This window comes from Pan troglodytes, chromosome 9 (genome assembly GCF_028858775.2).
Source record: "Pan troglodytes isolate AG18354 chromosome 9, NHGRI_mPanTro3-v2.0_pri, whole genome shotgun sequence".
NCBI classification, from domain to species: domain Eukaryota; kingdom Metazoa; phylum Chordata; class Mammalia; order Primates; family Hominidae; genus Pan; species Pan troglodytes.
The window spans coordinates 85,837,532-85,864,144 of record NC_072407.2 but is presented as its reverse complement, the minus strand read 5'-3'; the positions used below and the strand labels follow the sequence as shown (position 1 = coordinate 85,864,144).

General features: G+C 38.9%; 1 protein-coding gene and 1 pseudogene across 34 annotated transcripts in view; both read left to right on the top strand.

The window, feature by feature from the left end:
- Positions 1–26,613, top strand: part of DLG2 (discs large MAGUK scaffold protein 2) — a 2,168,441-nt gene that overhangs the window by 1,786,003 nt on the left and 355,825 nt on the right. For all 34 annotated transcript variants that reach the window (XM_063783330.1, XM_063783332.1, XM_063783324.1 and 31 more), the window contains one exon: positions 3,240–3,396. In XM_063783330.1, coding sequence (XP_063639400.1) covers positions 3,240–3,396 — 157 coding nt within the window. The remainder of the gene's footprint in view (positions 1–3,239; positions 3,397–26,613) is intronic.
- LOC134807311 (L-lactate dehydrogenase A-like 6B) lies at positions 21,319–22,543 on the top strand (annotated as a pseudogene).

Sequence of the window (26,613 nt, the reverse complement as noted above, 5' to 3'; positions counted from 1 at the left end):
TAGTGGATCCAAGCGCGGAGCTGAACTTCTACTCCCACCTAGTGGCAATGAGGTAGAATGAGGGGAATGCTCTGTGTCTCCCTCCCTGCTGTTTCTGTGATCAAGGGGGAGCTGAACTGCCATGCCCACCCAGCTGCAAGAGGACTCTATTTTACATCAAAGGAATCATTTACAAATGTAAGTCAGGTCAAATCATTTCCTCACAGGCTCCCCATTTCTATCAGAGTAAAAGTCAAAGCTTTTAAAATGATCTACAAGGCCCTGCAGGATTAATGCCCCGTTGTCTCTCTGATAGTGGTAGGCAGAGTTCTAAGAGGGACCCATGATATCTACCTCCTGGTGTTACTCCCACAATTAAGTTCTTACATAAGAAAAGGGATTTTGCAAGTGTAATTAAGGTTACTAATCAGTTAAGATAGGAAAATTATCTGGGTGGGCCTGGCCTAATCACATAAACCCCTAAGAAGCAAAGAGTTATTCAGCTAGTTGGAGAAGAGGAAGTCAGAGCTTCCAAATGTGAAGAGGATTCAATGTGCCATTAGTTGCTTGAAGATAGAGAGAGCCATGGGGTGAGGAATGTGGATGGCCTATAGGAGCTGAGAGAGGCCCCAGTTGATGGCCAGCAAGGAAATGGGTACCTTATTCCTTATGATGGTTAATTTCATGTGTCAGCTTGACTGAGTCGTTGAGTGTCCAGCTATTTGGTTAAACATTTTCCTCAGTATGTCTGTGAGGGTGTTTCTGGATGAGATGAACATGCAAATCAATAGGCTGGGTAAAGCAGATTGTTTTCCCCAAGGGATGTGATCCTCATCTAATCCACAGAAGGCCTGAATAGAATAAAAAAGCATTGAGAGGGTGAATTTGCTGCTTCTTCCTGACTGTCTTCAAGCTGGGACATCAGCCGTCTTCATCTGCCTTCAGGCTTAGCCTCAGCCTACAACTATTTAATATATATCACTGGCTCTCCTCGGTCTCCAATTTGCCAGCCACAAATCTTGGGCCTTATCAGCCTCCACAACTACATAAGCCAATTCCTTATGATGTATGTGTATATACTATAGGGGTGTGTGTGTATGTGTATATACCATAGGGGTGTGTGTGTGTGCAATCTCATGTTGGCTTTCTCTGAAGAACCCTGACTAATACAATCCTACAACCACAAGAAACTGAATTCTGCCAGGAACCTAAATACGTTTGGAAGCAGATTTTTCCACAGAAATTTGCAATAAAGCTCAGCCTGGCTGACATCTTGACTTCAGCATAGGTAGGCAACACAGTCAAGTCCACCCAGACTCCTGACCTACAGAACTGAAAGAGAATAATGGCTGTGGTTTTAACCTGCTAGATTTGTGGTAACTTGTTATTCAGCAATAGAAAACTAAAACAGTGACTTCATTGTTTACCATTCTCCTTTCCTCATTCACTCAGTTCAGCCACAGTGGCCTCCTAGTTCTTCTTTGACAACACCAGGCACCCTTCCATATTAGGATCTCTGTTTGGCTGTTCCTTTCCTCTGGCCAGAATGTTCTTCCTTTTTATAGCGACATGACTAGTTTCCTCACCTCTTCAATTTTTTGTAAAATGTCACCTTCTCAATGCATCCTACCCAGGCCCTCCTCACCACAACCTATCCCTCCTACACTGCTCTGCTTTTTTTTCTCTCCAAAATACTTATTGCCTTCTAACATGCTATATAATGAACTTATTTATTGCATCTATTGTTTATTAGTGGTCTACCTTCATTAGATTGTAAGCCCACAAGGACAGGGATATTTGTTTTGTTTGCAAACATTCTGAGCACCTGAAACACCTTCCTGGCACAGTAGGTGTTTACAAAGTATTTGTAGAATGAAATGAGTTAACTCTATGTCACTTTACCTCTGACTTAATGCATTGTTACATAATTTATTACTTACAGTTCAAGTTGTGAGGCGCACTTTACACCTTTCCTCATAATAAGGCATATATACATAATGCATCATTTTATGCATGGAAATGTGATAGCAAGTAACAAATTCTTTGTGTAGCCATTAGTATAAAATACATGGGATGGCTCTTTCTCACTCTTACATCATTAAGAGCTGGAAAATAGAAGATGAACTGAGATGTTTGGGAGAGGAGGGTGGGTGATACAAATGACAACTTGGTCAAACCTAAGGCTTGCAAAAACACTTTTTAAAACTACTGATACAGAAAATTGAACTAAATGCCTTTTAAGACTTTTTACATTCTATAATTCCATATTATTCTGAGCTCTACACAAACTCAGTGAACTATTGGCTCAAGATTTGATCTCTGACCTTTTTATTGATGATCCTCAAATATGTATTTATAGTCCTCTCTGAAGGCCCATATTCCTATTCTTTGTCTCCAGCTGCTTCAGAACATCTCCACCTGGATATCTCACTATTTCCTGGAACTGAGTATGTCAAAATCATACTCATTCTCATGACCCTGGATTCCACTCATCTCTCCTTTTGCTAGTTACTTAGATGCTCTCTCTCCTCTTTTTCCAATGTCTGAGTCATCTCTGGACCTACTGCTTCTCCCTTCAAATTTCCTCTCTCATGTTGCCCTTTTTAAAATTCTCACTGCTGTCACCCTTCTTCAGGCTGTGACTTCCTCACAGCTGGATTCCTAGACAACATCCTAAATGGTTTTCCCACCTCCGATCATATCTGTGCTTTCCTCTCCATCAGCCCTCCATAGGACCATCTGTTAATTTTCCTAAAATGAATTTAAGTATTCTTAATGTCTCAGAATCTTCTAATGAGCCCCATGGCCTACACAGTAAATTTTAATTAACAGTCAGGCAAACAACAAACCCACAACCTGGCTTGTAAGATCTTTCATGATCTGGGCATTCAACCTTAGTCTCTTCTTCCCAAAAATCCCTCCCTGCTTTTGTGTACATCCGTCATACTGAGTACTACTGTGGTGCTCGATACAAAAAGAGATGTTTTAAACAAAAGAAAAGTAGAAGTAAAGGTAGTTTAAGAAATTTTTTTAGAATGAAGGAATGATTTTTTGCATGGTATTTTGGTAGTTGTTACAGTGGGGAACTCAAACATCTGTCCTGATATTAGCCTCTTTCTTGATGTGCAAATGTTATCTTAGTTTGAGAAACAATTTTACAAGTAGTGAGTTGCTGATATCATATATCCCAATGAAAGTAAAAGCAACGTAAATCTTAAATGGATCACCCTCTGAGCTGTGTTCTCTATTTCTTTCTGCAGAGAGCCTCGCAAGGTAGTCCTGCACAAAGGCTCCACTGGCCTGGGCTTCAACATTGTCGGTGGGGAAGATGGAGAAGGTATTTTTGTGTCCTTCATTCTGGCTGGTGGACCAGCAGACCTAAGTGGGGAGCTCCAGAGAGGAGACCAGATCCTATCGGTGAGTATGTTTCTTTAATCTTTATTCCCTCCATATCTGACGCCATCAATGAAAAAGTCATAACTTTCAATTATGATACCAAAAGCACCTTAATTACAAAGGAAAGTGGATGAGAGCATCACGACTTCTGGTGCATGTCACAATTTTGTTTGTTTTTGTTTTTGTTTCCTTTGAGACAGAATCTCGCTCTGTCTGTTGCCCAGGCTGGAGTGCAGTGGCACGATCTCAGCTCACTGCAACCTCTGCCTCCTGGGTTGAGGTGATTCTCCTGCCTCAGCCTCCTGAGTAGCTGAGATTATAGCTGCCCACCACCACATCCGACTAATTTTTGTATTTTAAGTAAAGACAGGGTTTCGCCATGTTGTCCAGACTGGTCTCAAATTCCTGACCTCAGGTGATCCATCCGCCTCAGCCTCCCAAAGTGCTGGGATTACAGGCATGAGCCATCATGCATGGTCTACATGTCACAGTTTAAATGGTGTTCAGGTGCTTGATGCTTGTTGCACTTACTTCCCTCAAATAAAGGCGAAGGTGCTAATGTTTTCTTCTAGATATTCTGAGACACATTTGCATCCAACAGAACGTTGAGAAGCATGCCTTTTTAAAAATGATATATTACTTATTTTATTTAAAAAAACAGACTTTTCTCGCAAACTCATAACCATACTCTAAACACTGTACCTTTATAATGTGTATAGTTTGGTGCAAATGTAAAAACAAAAAAATGCATAAGATAATGCTATATAGAGTTTGCTGATGGTACTAAGTTGTAGCAGCGGCACCATTCAACTAAATTCAAGAATTATCAGCAACAATGTATTAAGCACCTTTTTTTTTACTTTTTTAATAATTTCAACTTTTGTTTTAGATTTGGCGGTACACACGATGTTTCTTATATGGGTATATCACGTGATGCTGAGGTTGAGCATACAATTGATCCCATTACCCAGATAGTGAGCATAGTACCCAGTAGTTTTTCAATCATTTCCCTTTTCCTTCCCTCCCCACTCTAGGAGTCCCCAGTGCCTATTGTTGCTATTTTTATGTCCATGAGTATCCAGTATTTCGCTCCCACTTATAAGTGAGAACATGTGGTATTTGGCTTTCTGTTCCTGTGTTAATTTGCTTAGGATAATAGCCTCCAGTGGCATCTGCATTGGTGCAAAGGGCATTATTTTGTAAGTAATTTTCAAGGGTACTTTACTGAGATGAGATTGACATAGAAAAAGTTGTACATACTTATGACGAATTTGGAGATATGTATGCACGCATGAAACCATCACCACGATCTATGCCATAACACAACCATCACTCCAAAAGTTTTCTCCTGTTCTCTTCTTTTTTTATTATTATTTTCCTTTTGTGATAAGAACAATTAACATAAGATCTACCCTCTTAGCAAATGTTTAAGCAAGCGGTATTGGTGACTATAGGCACATATTGTTCAATGGACCTCTGACTTATCTTGCATAACTATTATTTATTCTTCTCACAATCACTCTGAAAGGTACTGCCTCATGTTCAAATGAAGATAAACTTCCAGCTTGTCAAAGTTTACCTAGCTAGAGAGAGTCAGAGCTGGGATTTAAATATTCCATTTTAATGCCCATTACACCTACCATATCCCTTCCCTCCCTATTTTCATTCTTCCATCTCATTGCCACTTTCTCCCTTCCTTCTAATTTTCCTTTCCTCTTCCTTTCTTTCCCTGTTTCCTTTAACTTATTCAAATATTTATTGACTGTCTCCTTCTACTATGTCAAGCTTCCTCCTTAGTATGATAGGGTAAATCCATTGTGAGTGTTCCTGCCTATATTTTAATTTTACTAATCATGAAAATAATAACGGAGGGTTACATAAGGAGCCAGTACTTATGGCTGATATTATGGTTCATAGTTCATAACTAAACAAAGCACTTAGTTTGTGGTTTTCATTGTGCATTTAGAAAAATTTGTTTTCATTTTATGGCTGTGATTTATAAATAGAATCTTATAATTGACCTTATATTTGTTAGCCACCATTCCAACCCTTCAAAAAATGGGAAAATCTCTCTCTCTCTCTCTCTCTCTCTGACATACACACACACACACAGTTTACCTGAATAACATCATACAGTCAGTTGACTTTAGTAAGGTGTCCAGAAGTTTGCATGAATAGCCTTGTCGTATGTGTCACTGTGGTCTTCTCACATATGAAGGCCTCTGCCTACTCATCAGGTGCAGTTCTCTGGAAGGATGTTGAGTATGGGAGATACAGTGTATGGTCCCACACCAGGACCTTGTTCTGCCATCCAAGAGCTGAGCATCATTCCTTAAACTACTTCCCTTACCTACTTCTTCAATACTTTCATGATATATAAGATATAACTGGCAGCTATCAAACCTTATTGTCCATATACGTTTACATGTCTGTCTTTCTGTACTAGGTGGTAAGGTCTCTGAAAGCAAATTCTCTATCTTGTATAATTTTATATCCTCAATATTTAGCACAATGCCTGGCACATAGCAGTCTCCCAAAAAAGAAGTGTTTATCGAATGAAAAAGTGTTGAATAAATATGGTGGCACATTAAGAAGTCACTATAGCCTGAAAGATTGGTTCTAAAATTCTACCTAAAGCATACTAACGTATCTTCATCATCCTGGCTTACATTCTGTATACTTGCGGACCACTTTGTCATTTCATTACAATCAGCATTCATATCGTCATTAAATGTTCCCAGACACAAAGCACTGTCACATGCATTAATTCTAGAGATCCTCTAAGGCATTCTAAGTGGCAGGATAGGTTATTATTATTACTCCCGTTTTCCAGATCAGAAGAAAAGAGATTTGGAGAGGCTAAATGATCTGTCTACGTCTCCACAGCTACTGACTATAAAGCTGAACTCAAGTCAGTGTTCTTTCGCCTCTCAGCACAGTTTCTTTTCAAAATATTGTCAACAGTCTCTATGGCACATCTTCTTGGTGCACACCGCACTGTGTGCACATCACATTCGGGAACACATAAAGCAATAAAGAACTAATACTTACATGGTACTTTTGAGTCAGTCACTATCATAAATAATTTAGTCTTCCAACAACACTATGCCTTGTTATGTTCATTTTAAGGATAAAGAAATTGAGCTACAGAGATGGCATTAGACTCTCTAACTCTGTTTAAATAAAAAATCCACCAAGCCATAGACTTTATTTATTTTAACCTCCATACATGTGAGAGAAAAAAGGTAATCTAGTAATACTCTATGGTTTGACAAAGAAAACTCGCAAGTATTTCTGCTTCAAAAATAGATTTATCCATTTAAATATTATTACCAGGACCACACAGTAAATAAGGCAACCAATCAGAATTACAGTCGTCTTAGATATTATAATTCACAGAATATAACAACAATCTTTGAAGTTCACACAGCATATCCGTTTTTATGTATAACATTTGCAAATACATATGATGAGGAAAATATTATCTGCTTTTTTCAGTTGAGAAAGAAGAGGGAACATTTCTCCTTAGTATATCAAAATGTATTTCACCTATAGCTAGCTAGAAAATGGCTAGCTTCTGGAAACCATCATTCTCAGCAAACTATCGCAAGGACAGAAAACCAAACACCACATGTTCTCACTCATAGGTGGGAATTGAACAATGAGAGCGCTTGGACACAGGATGACGAACATCACACACCAGGGCCTGTCGTATGGTGGGGCAAGGGGGGAGGGATAGCATTAGGGGATATACCTAATGTAAATGACGAGTTAATGGGTGCAGCACACCAACATGGCACATGTGTACATATGTAACAAACCTGCATGTTGTGCACACGTACCCTAGAACTTAAAGTATAATAATAAAAATAAATAAATAAATAAAAAAGAAAATGGCTAGCTTCAAGGTTCACTATTGGAATTTAATTGCTTAACATTGAGAGAAAAGAACAGTCTTGAGAAGCTCAAACATTACAATGTGGAAAGCAAAATGGCACAGAAGAATTACTAATAATGGAATATGGAAGATAAAATATTTTCATCTATAACTTGCACTGGACATACAGAGGCAAGCAACCTTCCTGGAAAATACAAAGCAAAAACTCTAAATAACAATCAAGAGCTAGCTGGGCACAGTGGCTCATGCCTATAATCCCAGCACTTTGGGAGGCTGAGGCGGGCAGATCACCTGAGGTCAGGAGTTTGAGACCAGCCAGGCCAACATGGTGAAACCCTGTCTTTACTAAAAATACAAAAATTAGCCAGGCATCGTGGTGTGCACCTGTAGTCCCAGCTACTTGGGAGGCTGAGTCAGGAGAATCGGTTGAACCCAGGAGGCAGAGGCTGCAGTGAGCCAAGATCACACCACTGCACTCCAGCCTGGGCAACAGAGTGAGACTCTGTCAAAAAAAAAAAAGCTAAATAAAATTCAATACATATTAATAGGTCATGTAAAATTAATTTGCAAATAAGTCATGTTAACAATAATGTAGTAGTTTCAGAGAAAGGAAGTAGAATCCCCAGGGAAGGGATCTGGGGGATATGTCTTTGGTCTCAATTGTTCTTCATAGGTAAGAGACTTGCATAATAGACAATTACCTTTCTAATGAGGGGCAGAATGTCCATTCCTACTCTCACACACAGACTATAGAATATTCCTAGGTAATTTAGTCATTAATGGCTTACTATGTGCCAGGTATTGTATGTGTATGTATATGTATATAAACACATATACATACACATATATATACACACACACTGAAGAAAGAGAAGAGACAGTAACACTTAAAATACAGCATGTCATAGTATACATATTCAATAAGTGTTGCTATTATTATCAACTCTGCTTTAAGACTGTATCTGTTGTTTTTTAAAAAGGTTCAGATACCCATGTATAAGGAAGGCCTCTTTTGGATAGTTTTGGCTGTTCCTTCTTTGGGACAGGGATTGGACTAGATTGGCATTTCCCAAAGTGTGTTTCATAGAACACTGAAACAGCAGGACTGTAATAGGTTGCTACTGTAATAGGTTCATTTGTAGAGGCTTCTTCAATGAAGAACTTCTAAAAAACACGTTTACCTGTGTCCATTGGAAATCTCCTAGAGCAGATGAAGTCTGTGGTTTTCAAAAACATTTTAACCACCAAACCCTTACATAAGGAGTAACTTACAGGACACCAGTAGTGGGAAATGCTCGAGTAGATTTGTTATTATTATTTGTGACGGAGTCTGGCTGTGTTGCACAGGCTGGAGCGCAGTGGCGTGATCTCGGCTCACTGCAACCTCTGCCTTCTGGGTTCAAGTGATTCTCCTGCTTCAACCTCCCGAGTAGCAGAGATTACAGGCGCCTGCCACTCTGCCCAGCTAATTTTTATAATTCCCATAATTGACTGATTCCTACATTCTTGCCTATACAGAAAAGGAAAGTAACGTTTTACTGTGTTTTAAGGTTATGGGTGCCATCTAGTGTTCATGCATTGTCAAAACACATTACTTAGCAACTTGAAGATGGAGGGTCCTGAAGCTCCATTATAGGGATTTTTTTCCAGGCCTACCCCTTATCCCCACCAGAATTCCAAAATTAAAGTATTTAAGATGCTCAAAGACAAAGAAATTGCCACCTTGGGCTACATCCTATACATGTATTATAAGTGATCTTTTCTAATTTCTCTTTTATGTATTCTGTTCCTCAGGGATTTGTTGCAGAATGGAATTCAGTAATTGAACCATATTCTTGATGTATTCATGGAGGAGAATTTAGGGCATTCAGCATGCAGTCACATTAACTAGTGCAGTCGCCTCCTCAGGCATTCTTTCTGCAGAAGGAAAGCTAGAAATGCTTCTCTTATTATTTGTTTCAGTGATTTGTTAGGAAAAAATGTGAAACAGAGCACAGAGAAGCAATACCCCTAGAAAGAGATTATTTCCTGTCTCTCCAAGCAATTTTAGTTTATTCATTCCTCAGGCATCCAAAAATGATCACCCCAGCTGACTTGCTAACTCCAAAGCTCATTCTTGATATGGACTTTAAGTATTTAACAAAGTGTGTCTCAAGATACGTGATTGGGAATATGTGTTGCCAGAAGTGAAATGCTGCAGCTGTCGAAGTGAAGGTGTAATAGGTTACTGGATTTCCAAATTAGAATTTAAATTGCATTGTTGATTTAGAAAGAGTAAAAATGAGTCACAGCTCACATGGGTATTTCAAAAATTTTCAGGTTATCTTCATGTTTAGAAACGTGCAGAGGGGAAGGACTTGATTTGCCAGGACTCTACTTTCAAGTTAATTAAACAGAATATGAGCACTATACAGACTATTCTCCATCTTGGGGTACTGATAAGGTCACCTTATATTGTTACCTCAAATAACATTTCTAAATCTCTTCTGGTGTTGTTGCTTCCCCCTCCCCACTGCCATCCCCAGTAAAGATGTCCGAAATTATTTCCTCGATTTCCTGAAGTGGTCCTCGTATGAGCCGACAGACCTCATCCCTTCCAGTCACCATGCCATACCTGCCGTGCCCTTCCTCTCTGGCTCTGGCTCCCGGTCCCATGGAGGAACCTTGCTTTCCTAGTTTTCAGTACTGATGTTTTCTGCCTAAGAAACTCTCTCTCCCCCTGTGTGTTCCTGAAACAAGCACGCTCTGAAATACTAAAGAGGATCTGGGGCCTATGAAGTGTTAGGGACAAGTCTCATCTCCACATCTCAGTGCTATTATTTCACCTTGTCCCCAAAAGTGAAACAGCTTAAATCAGAAATCTTATGAAACCTTTCACCTAAGCCACACCTTCAGCTTCTCTTCTCTCATCTTCAAAACTTGGAGTCACCCAAACTCCAGCAAAACCACTACTCTCCCTTCAGGAACAAGTATCAGTAAGGTTTCAGAAATTTCAAGGTACTGTATCAGCCAGGACATACTGTTAAACTTTGAAGTGAAATCCAACTAAGTGGAGTTGATGCTGTTTTTGAGGAGGTAAAAGCTTATTGCCCTAAATCTGACCAGTTAAATTTAGAGTTCTGGTCCAGAAACCATGTGGAAGTTGCCTCTCCAAACCAGCATGCTTGTTCCAGGCATTTGCTCTCTGTCTCTAACCCACTGCATCTAGACACATTGACTCTTCAGTCATTTCTGGCTTTTGCCTCTCTTAATTGTAGAGCCCATTTAGACTTCTCCCTACCTTACTGGATCTTTCTTCCTGCACAACTCAGAACTCACTGCTCACCTGATCACAAGACCACCTCAAATGAAAACAGATGTGGCCTGTGAAGAGGCTCCAGGGGAGTTACTCTTGCTCAGCCTTGGCTTCAGAGCCCCACTATCTAGGCTGTACCTGGCCCAGCCACCAGAGTGTGGGTATTCAGCAGGGCCTGACTATGGGCAGAGTTCTTTATTCCTGATGATTGCCTAGTGCATATAAACATCACCCATCACATACAGACTTCCAGCCTTTGGAAAGAGCAAACTGGACAAAAAGCGTATATAATCATATCCTTTTCCTGCTCTCTTTAAAGCCTTTCAATGGTGTCCTGCTGTTCTTAAAGCCTAAAATTGTTAACACAGCCCACAGAGTTTTGCAGAGTCTGGCCCCTGCCTGCCTGGACAGCCTGCCCCATCCACAATACTTCCCCTACTCTCACTGATGCCTCAGCCACTCTGGATTTTTCTTTACCTATGGTCAGGGATGCTATTCAAAATTTTCACAACTTGGCATAACCCTGGCACCAGTCCACACAATGAATGGCCGTAGTGCCACAGATGCCAGACAGCAGGGCAGTGGGGACTTCTAGGGAGCCAGAGTTGTGGGTCACTCAGGAGAGCTCAGGACAGCAGTTATTTACTAACAAACCACACACAAGTGTGTTTCACTGTTGTACCAAAAGGAAGAGCCATATCACTGAGTGGGGATGGAGCAGCAGCCCTGTCCCCTCTGTGCTGAGCTCCCTCCTGCCTCCATCTTGTTCACTCAATTTCCTCGTAAAGGAACTTGGAGTAGACAAGGAAAAACCCTCCATTATCTAAAAGGGACCAGAGAACTCATGAATTGCCCCAAGCATCAGTTAAACAGCATCCCCATTGTCTGACATAGAATCCGGCTGTATAATATATGTTAAAGAAAAGCAGTAATTAGGCCGGGCACGGTGGCTCACACCTGTAATCTCAGCACTCTGGGAGGCCGAGGTGGGCAGATCACCTGAGGTGGGGAGTTTGAGATCAGCCTGACCAACATAGAGAAACCCCATCTCTACTAAAAATACAAAATTAGCCGGACGTGGTGGTGCATGCCTATAATCCCAGCTACTCAGGATGCTGAGGCAGGAGAATCGCTTGAACCTGGGAGTCGGAGGTTGCAGTGAGCCAAGATCATGCCATTGCATTCCAGCCTGGGCAACAAGAGTGAAACTCCATCTCAAAAAAAAAAAAAAAATATATATATATATGTGTGTGTGTGTATATATATATATGTATATATATGTGTATATATGTGTGTATATATGTATATATGTGTATATATATGTGTATATATATATGTGTGTATATATATGTGTATATATAAAAAACAAAAACAACAACAAAAAGAAAAACAATAAAATCTGTGGGCACTCAGTAAACTGTATAGGGAAACAAAATTAACATTGCTGCTTTCCAGTTATATTCCTTAAGTCTTGCTTATTCAATGTGTCATAAACATACTATATGTCACAGCTTAGCAAGGTGCAGTGAAAATAGTACATTGGGAACCATGTACTTAACATCAGACTTGTAACACCTAACTCACAATATCACTACTCAAAGGATTTAACTGTAAGCAGCTTTCAAAAGTCTGAAACTTAACTCAGTGCACCAGTAAAACACCAGCTTTTCTCACAGTGGTACTTCCAAAACTGTGTATAATAGCAGATGTGTGAAATGCTTCATAAAAAAGGTTCATAATTCAATGAAAGATCTGAGAAGTCCTGCAGCAAATTTTTAAAATGCTGATAAAGTGTTTTTTAACATTATTTAACAAAATAACTTTTTTAGTCTTTGGATATAAATTACTATCAAGTGAAACATATTTTTTGAAAATTCTGTCATAATCTCCAGAAAACCTCTTGCAAGTATTTTATTTGACAGAAGTAAATTTTCACCTTAAAATCTTGTTTGCAGAGTTCAGAGACATTCACAAAGTACCAAAAGCTACTAGACACTAAGGATGCAACGTGAAAAAAATCATTGTGTCCTCAGTGAACATGTAGCCTTATGAAGGGAGACAGACAAATAAATAGATTATTTCTAATATAACATGGAAATGCTAACGGTAAGTTCCAGGGACCACATGGGCGTAAAGAAGAGACCATCCTTAGCTCAGCCTGGGGAAGTAAGAAGGATTCTGGAGGGGAAACTTCCCAACAAAGAGGGCCCCTAGAAAGCAAAACCAGTAGAGAATTGGAGATAAAATGCCTAACCTTTATTGAATATATGCTCAGCACAAAGCATTTTGCTGGATACTGCGCTGTGATTTCACTGAATTGTCCCAACAACCTTGTTGGATTGAAGGCTCAGAGAAATTAAATAATTTGTCCAAGATCACACAGATAATCAGTAATGATGGTGGTATTTGGAACACTGTTGCTTCTGATTTCAAAGCTATGCTCTTTCTGCGATGCAGGCCTTCACAAGAGAATTGAATTTGGCAGTTTACTTATGTCTGAGGCAGTCCATACTCAAAGTCTAGTTAATGAAAAAAGCATAAATGCCTAAAAAAAAGAGCATTTAGAAGGAGACATATGAGTCACCACAGGAAGCCATTGTATACGAAGGCTGTAAGATTGAGGTACTTAGAAGCAACGTTCGGATCCTTTGAAGCTTCCCTTGAGGATGAAACTCTGTTTTATTCATCTCTGCTCCCTTGTTGATTAACTTAGAACGGAGCTACTGAGCAAATGTTTAATGAACGAATGAATGAATGAATGAATGACTCATCTTTGCCCACTTCTCTGAAGGCAGTTGGAAATCCTAGGACCCCTCTCAGTTTTATTCATCTCTCGCTCTGGCCAATTAATCCCTTCTGTCCTGAAGATTCAGAATACATTAAAGCTTTTAGATTTCTGGCCAATGGAATATATTTCCAATTCAGACAGATCATTTCCTAATTGACTAAAAGGAATTCCTATAGATCAGAAAAATGTTAATTAACTATTCTATTACATATTAAATGCTAAATACTTGATGATCATTTAAAATATGTTTATGACATATTCTCTTCTTCCAAAAAATTTAGGTAGCAAGGACTTCCTATACAAGTTTCAAAGGATGGATTAACACCTGTTCCAGTGTCTTCTCTATGTAAACATCTAAACTGTGGTATAACAGCTGATCACAGATAAAGGGGAAATCGTGCAAAGAGATCTCAAGTTTTAAAGAAGGAGTGATCATCGACTTGATCATCCCTCCTGAAATCTCTTTTGAGTCAAAAAGTGGACTGATTTTTAGTCCAATTTGTTTGGGCCTCAGAATAACCTATTTTATTAGCTAATCTCTAATAACCCTTAGATTTGCATTACCATATATATGTATAAAATACCTCACTGTGATTATCTCATTTGATCCTCATGGGGTACCTTCAGGATAGGTAGGAAAGTGATCATGCTGCTGTTTTATTCAAGAAGAAACTGAAGGGTTCAACAGTTTTCTAACTCAAAGCCTGTTTGACTCTAGGTATAGGCTTCCTTCTTTCATGACAAGCTCCCTTACCTCTAATGCTAACTACTCTAGGAATATACCTGATGGGAGCTTGATTGGTGAATTTACCTCCTGGAGTTCTTGACTCCAGACAACAGACATCAGTTCCAGGTAACTTATATGAAAAAAAAAAGAATTTATTGGAGAAATAACAGATAGTCTACAAGCTCTTCAGGAAGCCTGAGGAACCAGGCTCAGAGGCCAAGGAGGAAATCCTCCTACTAAGGGTGCTGGGCTGTCACCACTGGCCACTTATAGCCAAACCACACTGCCATGAAAAAATCTCTGTTTCTCCATGCACCTTACACATTAGTGTGGGGTTGCTAAATTCCCAACTGGAACATCTGCTTGACTTGCCCTGTTGTAGCTGCTGAGGGGTGGGAAAAGGGAATAGCTGCCCCCTCCAGCTTCTCTAATGGGGGTAAGGCTGTGCCTCCTTCCTGTCTTGAATTGTCCCCAAATAAGAAGCATATCTGAACACTGGGTAGATAAATGATAAATGACCATCGGGGATTATTTGGCTCACTGAGCTCTATTTGAGGAATGTTTTAGGTCTAGTATCTTAAGGATCATAAGTGCTTCTTAAACAAAAGAAATTATTTCAGAGAGAAGCCTCTAGTGGGAGGAGCCTAGGCCTGAGAGAATAAAAGGAGAAGAATTGAAGAGAAAGGATGAGAGACATATTGTGTGCTTCCTACCTAGTAAGAACTTCAAATGGTTTGATTACTATTATCTTGCAGGTCAAAGTTCTGAGATTCTGAGAGGTTAAATAATTTGGTTAAGACCAGACTGTAGTAAAAGGACTGGACTCTAGGTCTGCCCAGCTTCAAAGTCAGTATTTTTTTCATCTTTCACACCAACTCCATAGATTCTATCAACTTTAATCATGTTACTCCTCCACTTATTATCTTTCGACAAGTTCCTGCTGCCTTTCCATCCAAATTCCCTCTTTTAATGACAAGGAGAAGAGTTATCTCCTTTGAGTTTGCTCTAGAGAGGAATGCAATAGAATGGGAACTAGAGGGTAGAGTTTGTTTTTTGTAACAGTGTTTATATGTTGATGGAAATGATTCAGTAGAGAGAAGGAAATTGGTGATTTATTTAGCAATTCATATACATGTATATTAAGTGGAAGAAGTGGAAAACACTTTGGCTGTATGGCTGTGACTCTTATTTGTTAATTATTTGATTTATTGAATATCTCTTATTGATTTATTTTGTTTATTGCTGTATTCGAAGAGTTTTGAAAAGTATCTGGTACTTTATAAGTGTTCAGTAATGAAAACATGACTGTCAAATATTATTCTAGTGTTTATAGGAAGTGGAGAGGTAAATCAGACATTGTTCTCACCTTCAGGGGCTGACAGCTTAGTGGAGACATAAGATATGAACATGGTCGTAATGCATGGCAGATTGATAAAAAGAAACAACTACTTTGACTTATTCTTCTCACGCTGACATTATTTAAAATCCATCCATCTCAAAAAAATCCATAATAAGTTTCTTAATTCCAAGTATCATCTTATCTTCTTCATCATCACCATCACCACTTCTGACACCATTCACTCCACCACATGCAGTGACTGCTCTCAACAGCTGACATAAGTGGAGAGTCGATGAGTGTCCTCTAACAGCACATTGCTCATACATGAGCTGCTTCTCTCTTTCAAATTCCCAAGGGAAGCACTGGCCCTTTCTCTGCCTCCTAACTTCTGCTCAGGTTCTGAACAACTGCAGAGCTTGAAGCAGCAGATATCATGAGTCATGAGATGTGAACTTTCTAGCTAGTATGGAGGTCAGTAAGGATAAGCGTTATGTCTGCATCATCATTGCATCCCAGAACCTAACCCAGTGCTAGGCACACACAGGTGTTCATAGGTGATGAATAAATTAGAGCATGAGAGAACTTGAAGTCTTCGCTAAGGGGAAAGGAAAGCTTTTGGAGATTTTGTTCTAAATTTTTTCCCTGAATTTCTCAGAAGATTCTTTTTTAAGTTGTCTGTGACATCTATGAGCCAACCTATTGCCTTGTTTTCCAGTTTAAGTGTTGGTTGGTTGGAAGAGAGAAATCCTGGATGAATAACTTACCAGAGAATAACTAAATATGGATCAGTAGATAGGATCCCAGGGGTAGCATTTTTCACTGGAAAAAGCTGTTCCTATACTACATATTTGCTGTGCTTTTCAAATGTCAGGGCTCACTTGCTCATCAGTGAATCAGTAAAAAAGAAAATATTCCCTTCCTCAGTTGTCAGGCCCACAGTATTTTCTGCCCCAGGAACAACTATCTCCAGGGAATATTTTCATTTGAAACATCCATTCTCTTGCCCTGAAAGCCATAAAAGATGAGACAAATCACTCTGAAAGCAGGTACCAAGGTCTGCACTTTTCAGCCTGAACCATAGTTTACCTTGTTACATATGAAATGCGTAAGTATCGTCATTCTAATAATGTGGCTGATAGCAGTGATAATAATTGGTTGTTTCTGAATAGTACTTTTGATTTATGGAGCAATTTAAAATTTTTATTCTTATGGCAACCTTGAGACAGGCAGGGGATGGTATTATTATAATAACAACTTTTTATGAAGAAACCAAGCCTCAGAGATGCTTAGTAGAGAATACAAAGTGATAATGTTAGATGGAAACCTGACTATTTAGCTGCTCTTTTCTTATACTTTTTTTCAGTTATTTTCATAAACTGGCCTATGAACCTATTGTTCCCGTAAGACAATAAATAACACGTGGTGACTGGGATTATTTCCTAAAAATCCACAAGATGGCAGTAAAAGATTTTGCATTGAACTGGAGACACTAGTGGAATGTGGCCCAGTTTTCATACTAGTGATTGTATTTGATCACAGTATTAAAACTGGTTATCATAATGATAGCTTTTAAAAATATAACTCAAGTGGAATTCAAACCTGAAAGTAACATTTGTGGCTTTGTTTATTATTATTATTATTATTGTGAGGGTCCTGTATTTAAACATAAGAAACCACTAGGAATCAGCTGGGAGCTCTGATAGCCAAGATTTCTTGAGAAAGCTCAAAATGAGAAATGTTACTCCTTCTTCAACGTTGGACTGACCTATAATTCTCCTGCTTGAAGGAGAGAAATAGAGGGGTCAGGAAAAGGTCAATAGTTAATCTTCCTTATAATTTGATTTCTTGTTATTTCTCTATGTTCAGAATCTTTCCTGGAGGGAAACTTTCCTGATGGACCAATGTTGCTGTAAAACATATTCCAGGAACATTTATTGCCTGTATCTCTCAGGTTTTGTGTGTAACATAAACTATATTAAGCTATGGGTAGTTTTTCATGTACTTTTATTATTCTACTCTCAGATTTATGATAGAATTAAGAAGAATGAAGACTATATTTTTCTTTTCTTTTTCTTTCTTTTTTTTTTTTTTTTTTTTGAGATAGAGTCTTGCCCTGTCTCCCAGGCTGGAGTGTAGTGGCATGATCTTGGATCACTGCAACCTCAGCCTCCCAGGTCCAAGCAATTCTCCTGCCTCAGCCTCCCAGTTAGCTGGGGTTACAGGCATGTACCACAATGCCCAGCTAGTTTTTGTATTTTCAGTAGAGATGGGGTTTCACCATGTTGGCCAGGCTGGTCTCGAACTCCTGACCTCAGGTGATCCACCTGCCTCAGCCTCCCAAAGTGCTGGGATTACAGGTATGAGCCACCACACCTGGCCTACATTTTTCTTTCATTTGGCAGAGGGTCTGCCTCCATGCTGAGCGGGAACTCCCTTTGTTGATGGGGCTCATGATCATCATTAGGCACATATAGACCTGAGTCAGTAGACTCTGTAATTGAGAACATCAGAAAAAATCACACTGTTTCTGTTTCTAACATAAAGGCAAGCAAGTGTTCCTTAGCATCTCCTTTGTGTGTAGCAGATGGGACTTATGCCTCAAAAAGATGGCAGTGGATTTGCATAAACATGTAAAAACTTAAAAGTGAACGTCAGGTATCTCTGGTTTTAAAGTCCTTTGGGCAGTCTCTTATGCTACCCAAATTTATCTTTCCCCTTTTCCTGACTTTTCTTCTCTAATGTCTTTTAGCGTTCATATTCATAGTCATTTCTTATGACAAAGAGTGCAACCTTAATTTTTGCTTACTTGTCAGAGATTCTCTTTTCACCTTGGGTGGCTCATCATCTTTCCCTGAAGGAAAAAATATATATATCTTTCATACCCTTACTAACATAGATTTAAACCTCCTGTCAGGAAATAAGATATTCCACTCCATTCCTCTATTTATTCATGTATCCTCTCATCCCTGTCTACAACAAACTTGATAGGGGCTTCTGTGTTTATGTCACCTTGCTATGTGGAATGTAGTGATGACTAAGCCATGTGTCATGTCCTTGGGATGCTTGTAGTCTAACAGAAGTAATAAGCAGGTCCACCCTGAATTATACTATAAGAAAAGTACAGTGAGGCAAGGGAGTTCCATAGAAAAGGCAAAACCTCACCAGGTATTCTGAGGAGGATTCATGTTTTCCTTGGTAATGGAAAGACCTTCCCAGATCCTCATTGCAAGTCTAAGATAAACGATTTTTTCATCAGGCCACAAAGGAAGAACATGAAGTCCAATGCAGAAGTTTTGAAAAGCAGGAGTGCTCAAGAATTATCAACAGCCCAGACCAACAAGACATCAGATGCAGGAGACTATTTGGCCTCTGAATAAACGGGATGAGGAGTTTAAGCACTGGGCTAGGCTAGGAAAAGCAAATAGCTCCCAGGAGCAACAATTCAGTTACTCAGGGCAACCTGAACAAACTCCTGATCTTCTCACTCCTCTGTAAAGTGAAAAGACGGAGACTCAGTATCTTTAAAGGCCCTTCCAGCTCCAATATGCTAGGAATGTATGTGTTTGAGAGAACTTTGTGTGATAAAAAGGATGCATTGAAGGGTTTTTGAACAATTAATTTATGATTAGTTATGACTAAACATATGTTAGTTATGAATAAAGACTTCCCTTTATTTTATTTATGTATTTTTAAATTAGAGACAGGGTCTCGCTGCTGCTAGATTGTGCAGTAGCACAATCAGAGCTCATTAAACCTTTGAGCTCCTGGGCTCACGCAATCCTCTCACCTCAGCTTCCCAAATAGCTAGGACTATGAACATGCATCACCATGCACAGCTAATTTTTAAAATATTTTTAAGATACAGGGTCTCACCATGTTGCCCAGGCTGGTCTTCAACTCTTGGCCTCAAGCAGTCCTCCCACCTCAGCCTCTCAAAGCACTGGGATCACAGGTGTGAACCACCTCACCCAGCCTAAGACTTCCCTTTAAATAATAAAAGTTTTAAAACCAGAAATTAAAATTAAAGGCATACATTCATACTTTTTTCAGAGTCCATTGGTTATAACTTAACCATCCAAATAAAGTCTCAATTCCTCGATATAGCTTCTCTTAACTTGTCCAGCCATATCTCTAAAAGTCAGTCTTTTCTCTGTCATGTAACTATATCTGACATTGTATCCTCTCCTGAAAACTTTCCCCACCCCACCTTCTTCTGAATAACTCTTCTATTCTATTCATCCTTCAAATCTTAGATTGTTATATTCTCTAAATGCCTTCTCTTGCCATTCCCGCTTCACCTTCCGAAAACACACAGAAACACCTCCAAGTTAGGTACCCCTCTTAATGTGCTTCATATATCCCATACACTTCCTATGACAGCACTTACCATGTTAATTTTTAAAGACATGTTTAGTACTCCATTTTCCTTACTACATTGTAAGCCAGGACAATGCTTGTCTTGTTTACCTGACATATAATATATCTTATAAATATATAATGAATGAATGAAGCTAGATTACTATTTTAAGTCAGTAGATTCTGAGTAAAGATCTAGTAAAATAAATGCATGGCCAACAATGCATGGGCAGTATACACCTATATTGCGCAGGACACAATGTTAGGTACTGTCCCTATAGGCTGATTATTTAAAGGTTTCCAGCTGACGGGAATGTGTGTAACCTAACCAAACTTGAAGAATATTTATAAGATATTGTGTCTGACATCTCAAAAATCAAAATGAGAAACAAACAAAATGTAGTTATATCTTTTGTATAGCAACCACTAGAGGGCAATGAAAGCAAACGTTGAACATCCTTTGGGGGAAAGGAATTGTAAAATGTTTTCTGATTGAAATCTGGGCATATAATCTTATGTTTGGGATAGTTATAGGACCTGTAGGCTGTGGTTTCTGTGATTATGGGTTTAGTAGTTATAATTACCTTTCTAGTGTGGAATTCAAACCTAGATTCTCTGTGATAATAACATCACCTTACACTGCATGCATTATCTCATATGAACCTCCTATAGCACTACCAGGGAATATACTATTTTCCCATTTTCCAGTGGAAAAAAACTGAGGTTCAGAGGCATTAAGCTAGTAAGTAGCCATAAGGTAGCAAAATATTGACACAAATCCTATAAATACTTATTAACTACTTACATTTACCAGGCATACAAAATTCTCTGCTAAGACAGACGGTCTGGGAAAATACAGGTTCCAAAATTAATTGTACCAGTTTAGAATGGAGACATATGGCAACAGCTCCTTAAAAGAAGATCTTGTGGTTTTAGGTAGCCATCTGATGATGCTGCCAATAGGCTAATAGGCTGGAGCCTATTTACGGAAATGTAGTCCTGGAATGTGGGAAGGAGACATCCTTCTGTCTCCACAGTGGTTAGACTCTATCTAAGCTATATGTTCCACTCTAGTTGCTCCATTTTTATAAAGATATCAAGAAGCCACATCCTAGGATTAAGGTTCCTGGACATGACATATTAGAGGGTGAAGGGGAAAGTGAAATGTCCCAAAGAAGGAGAGAGAAAGAGAGGGAATTAGACACAGTGATGCTTAAGCTATAGGCTCAGGAGCCAGAGTGGGTCCGACTTGGCATACCTACTAAAAACAGGAAATGAGTAATTCCAGAGATCTGGGTTGGCCTCTTATCCATGTCAGATATTGAAGAGAATACTTGTTTGTATTCTCCAGGATTCACACAGAGCTAAAGAAGAAGACTTTTTACTGCTTTAATCTCAGCAGACATCAGAAGCACTTTCCAGAGGCCCCCATGAGGCCCGTGTGCAGGGAGCTAAGCATGGCCTTGCTTGGTAACTGCAATAGCTGAAGTAAAGTGAAAGGCACTGAACATTCAAACAGCTTCTTTCGGCTTGCCCCAGCAAGCTCAACCTGCAGCTTGCCCGCCACTTTCTTCCATTCTCTGCTCCATCCACTTCTTGTGTGTGTATCCCCAAGGTGGGCTGCAGGAGTTCTGTGGTCCAGCTGGAGCGTAGGCACTATGGGAGTAAATTTTCTTGGCCCCAGGATAAATCTGTGTTACCAACAGAGAACACACATCACAGGGTCAGCTGGCCCTTAACCAACCTTCCCACCTCTGGTTACGTGATGGTAACTATCCAGAGTGAATTTATTGAGAATTTTGCTTCAGAGGAGGTTATTCACCACAGTAAGGTCTCCATTATAAGAACTGGATCAGTTAGCATGGCCCGTGCAATCACCATGTTATTAAAAGACTTGAGGGATGAAGTTGCCTTTGTAGCTGTTGATAATGGTGAATTGAAGGGTGTGAGACAATGGATCTTAAACATGGCAGTCTTTTCCTAAAACTGCCAGATAGTGCTTCCAGCAAAGATTATCTCATCTCTGCAAACTCCAACCTAGTGATTATCACATCAGGTGCATGCCAGGAAAAAGGTGAAACACTTTAATTTAGTCAGTCTAAATGTGGCCATCGTTAAATTAATGATGTGTAATATTACTCAATATAGTTCTGCTGCAAATTGATAGTTTCCAGTCCAGTGGATATCTTAATTTATGTAGCTTAGAAATTGAGTACATTTTTCAAAACCCATATTATTGGAAATGGCTGTAATCTGGACACTGCCCATTTCCATTTCTTGACTGTGCAAATGCTTGGAATCCACTCTGGAAGCTGCCATGGGTGGATCTTTGGAAAGCATGGGGACTCAAGTGTTGCTGTGTGGAGTGGAGTGAACATTGCTGGTGTCCCTCTGAAGGATCTGAACTCAGATAAAGGAATTGATCAAGATCTAGAGCAAGGGGGAAAATGTCCACAAAGAAGTGATTGCCAATGCTTATGAAATTATGAAAATGAAAGGTTATACTTCTTGGGCCATTGGCCCATCTGTAACAGATTGAACAGAAAGTATTTTAGAGAATCCTAGGAGAGCGCATTCAGTTTCCACATAATTAAGGGCCTCTATGGAATGAATGAAGTATTCCTCAGTGTTCCTCGTATCTGAGAGAGAATGGTCTTGCAGACCTTACACAGGTAAAGCTGACCCTTGAAGATGTGGCCCATTTGTAAAGGAGCACAGAAACACTTTGGGAATTCAGAAGAAGCTCAAGCTTTAAAGTTGTGTAAAGCTATCATTCTGAAATTATAGAAGAAGAGAAATAGCAGTTTGGGGATTATATATAAACCTTTTGAATAAACTTGAATTCCTAAAAATAGGAAACCGGAAAGGGAGTAGAGTGACGGCCCTGTGTATTTAGCCTTTATCGCTTTTATTATTAGCATCCAGATGCTGAATGATACTTATTTTTTACAATTCCTAAGCGATTGCATCAAAGAAGGTGTTTTTGATACCTCTGATGTGCCAGTACTTGCCTTGTATGTATATGCACTTGCCATTTGGTCCAAAAGAATGTATGATCTAGGTGTTTATTGTTTTATAGAAATCCTGATTCTTTTAAATACGTTCTAATATTTTTTGGTCTGATGGGCTTATATTATACTCATTTACATACTCTTTTTAGAAGTCGTTACTTTCTCTACAATGTAAAAATAAAAGTGCACATGAAGAAAAAAAAGTGAGTCTGAATCCTGACTCTGTTGTTTCTAATTGTGAATTTTGGCAATTTATTTAACTTCTCTGTGCCTCAGTTTTCTTATCAATAAAATGATGACTGTGTCTACGTATAGGGCTGTTATGAGGAGAAATTGATAATACATGTGGTGTTTAGTGTAACATTTCGCACCTGGAAGGATTTGATAAATGTTGGCTGTTATTTTTGTTGTTGTTGCTGCTGCTGCTGTAGTTTTTGTTGATAAAGCACTTGCAAGACCATTCTGCAGAAATGAAGGTAGACTTATTTGTGTTGCCCTAGAAAATGCCATTAGAACCAAAAGAGGCATCATCTAAAAGCAAGAGTTCGTAACAGGTTTAGTTTCAAATACTAAACCATGTATCGCCTAACTGATCTTGAACAAGTCACTCAACCTTACTCAGTCTCCATTTTCTGATGTTACTGAGGACTTAATGTGTCTGTTCACTGTGCTAAGCACTGTGGGTAGAGTGAAAAGGCCTTGTGTCACTGCATTGTAGTTACTCAAGCAGGAGCCAGCTGACCATCTGCAGGCATTTAGAGGGCTTGGGAGAAAGCATTCCTGCAAAGGATGGAATTTTTTATCAAATCTCAGAGGATCCTATAAACAATCTTTGTTTCTGCTCTTGAAAATGTTGGAAATGAAATTTGTTCTCACTTTCAAATTGTCTTCATCTGATACGGCACAAGGCTGGTCCTCAAATGGACTTGCATTCAAAAGTATTTCCCTTGAAGTAGTACCTGCCTTTTGAGGGTAACTAGATTCCTTTATTTCTCAAAGGTTAAGAAGATGAAAAAGTATGGCTTTGGAACCAGCAAGAGGCTTGAACCCTGCTTTACTATCAACTAGATGTGCAAACTTTGGACAAGTACTTAGCTTCCCCAAACTGAGTCTTCTTATTTATAAAATGGAGCCAATGACTCCTGCTTCAAAGGATTGTTATGGGAGTTAAATGTGCCAAAGGGTATAGAGCACCCATCATGGTGCCTGACACAAAGCAAGTGGTCCTGCCTTCTTCGACAGTGCCACCAACAGTCCCAGTGCTCAAGGCTCCAAGAATGAGCTTCAACTCTAAGAGGAATGGGCATTGGCCTTCTGGTCATCATCCCATCTCCTCACCTCTGTAACATTGTGCAACTCCTGCCAGATAAAAGCTGACCTCAAGTACATTTCCCACAATTCTGGTCCCTCCTCACACTCTATGGTACCTAGGGGTCTAGTGTCCTCATGCTCTTTCTTGTCTGTCCTTCAATGAAAGAAATCAGATGAAGGAGTTCACACTGAGGTTGAATGTTAGGAACCAGGCAAAGCATTATTTCAACTAACTATATCGAGATTTTCACAGTATATCTACTAAGTTTAAGACCAAAACAGTGAATCTCAAATGGTGGGATTATAGGATCCCCAGTAAACCTTATGAGGAAAGAATTTCAGAAACATCATAAGTGCTTCATAGGATTATTCATTTATACATCTCAAAGATGGCTACATAAGGCTGTGATCTTCTTCATGCCAAACCCAAGTCTTATTTTTATTGATTTCAGTACATGACATGACACAGCCCTTGGCACATTGTAGGTGTTCAATAAATGTGGACTAGATAGTCTTGAGGCCATATCAGATGGACAAATATATTTCTTAGCCCATCTATTACTGTTAAACACAACCACAAACCATCTATAAAACACTTGGGATGGGAGAGCTGGAAGACATAGAAGTATTTTGCTTTAGTGTTAAGGATAGAGGAAATAACAGTTCTTCTAGAAAATGCCCTGTAACTGGGGAGAATTTCATAGGAGAAGTAGGATTTGAATTGAGCTTCCCAAGGCAAGGGTGGCAGCATGACATGTGGCTACGAAGAAGAGTGTTTCCAGCTCAGTAGACAGATGGAAGTTCAAAAGCTACTAGTAAAGGGTGTTGATGACAAGTTCTAGGTAGAAGCTAGCTTGTTTTGAAAACCTGAACCCCAGCATACATATTCTTGTCTTCATTTTAGTTTCCTTGGAACACTTTAAACACTTCTCCCACATTTTTCTCTCACACTTCTACACACTCCCAGTCCTCAGTCTCTGCCACATATACAGCAGGGGAAAAAATAGGGCTCTCTTTCTCTTTCTCTCTGTTATAGTAGTTTCCTCTAATCTTTTGCTCAGTAATATATCACAGAACAACTTTCAACTCATTAGCTGACAACTTTAATGTTGTTCTTTTAGAATAGTCAAAGATTTACTCTTTTCCCTGATAGCCAACAATACATAAGGCTTTAATGTCCCTTTTCACATTTCCTGAGGCTAAGATTTTCACAACATTTAACTCAAATTTAAACTTCCTAAAACTATTTTGGGAAAAAGAACCAGGAAGATTTATTTTAACATTATTTTTCTTAATCAAAACAGCAAATGTCGTGAATTTTACACACTAAACATATTTTTTAGTGAGGAAATACTCTTCTAGAAAAAAATTGAAATTGTATATGCTATTTACATTAAAAAGTAGAAATTAAAATTTTCTTTTAGTGGTATTAATAATGTTATTAGGCTGAACCATATGAAATTGCCATTTTTGTAGGTCAAGTAGAATATTGTCAATTTTGTGTGGTTCAACCTAATACAGACTCTTGCATAGAGGTTACAGCCATAGATTATACTAAGAAAAGAGTCTTCAAAGAATTTAGTCCAGAAAAAATGAATTTATTGGTTTACTGATTTGAAAAGGGTGCTTAAACAAAGCAGAAGTATTGTTCAATTTCCCATAGTAAAAGCAAAAGCTACCATTCATTGAGTGGGTTTTCATCTGCATCACCTTATTCAGTTCTCAATATAACTCTGCAACCATTTTGAAGTAGATATTCCTATCATCCCTTAATAGATGTACAGAGTCAAAATTCCAATCCTGAGTCTGCTGGACAAAACCCACACTCTTTCCCTTCTATTACACTACCTCAGAGATTTAACACAGAAGATAAACCACTTCTCCAAAATACAATACCAATTAGCGTCAGGACTTGGAATTATGGGTACATATTGAGTTATTTGCATAGAAAGCTTGACTTTCTACAGTTAGGTCTTTGAGAAAAAATTCTATAAAGTAGGAGATCATCTTATATATACTGAGCTCCTCAAGAACAGAGGCTATCTAAATAATCTTTGAATCCATGGGACATGGCACAGAACCTATTGTAAATCATAAATAAACATAGTAAATCACAAATAAATGTTTCTAGAATAAAGGAGTAAACAAAAGAATGACTTTTGCATGAGAAAAGGCAGAATAGGTTCATAGCTCTTTGCAGAATCAAACGTCTTACAGTATGTAGGTATTTTAAAACCACAAGATAGAATCACAGAATCATAACTCCGAATGGCATATCAGAGTTCCTCTTGCACAATATTTGTTTGTTTGTTGTTTATTTAATAAACAAAGGAACTAAAGTACAAAATTCCAAAGCTAAATGATGACAGAAGCCAGAGCCAAATCTACCAAGCCTTCTTGAAAATATACCTATCCCTGGATTTTCCTTCCTTTAGGAACATAAATGTGCTAAGGTATTATCTACTCATCAATAATTACCAAAATTATTTATATTTTTATACACAGCATATATA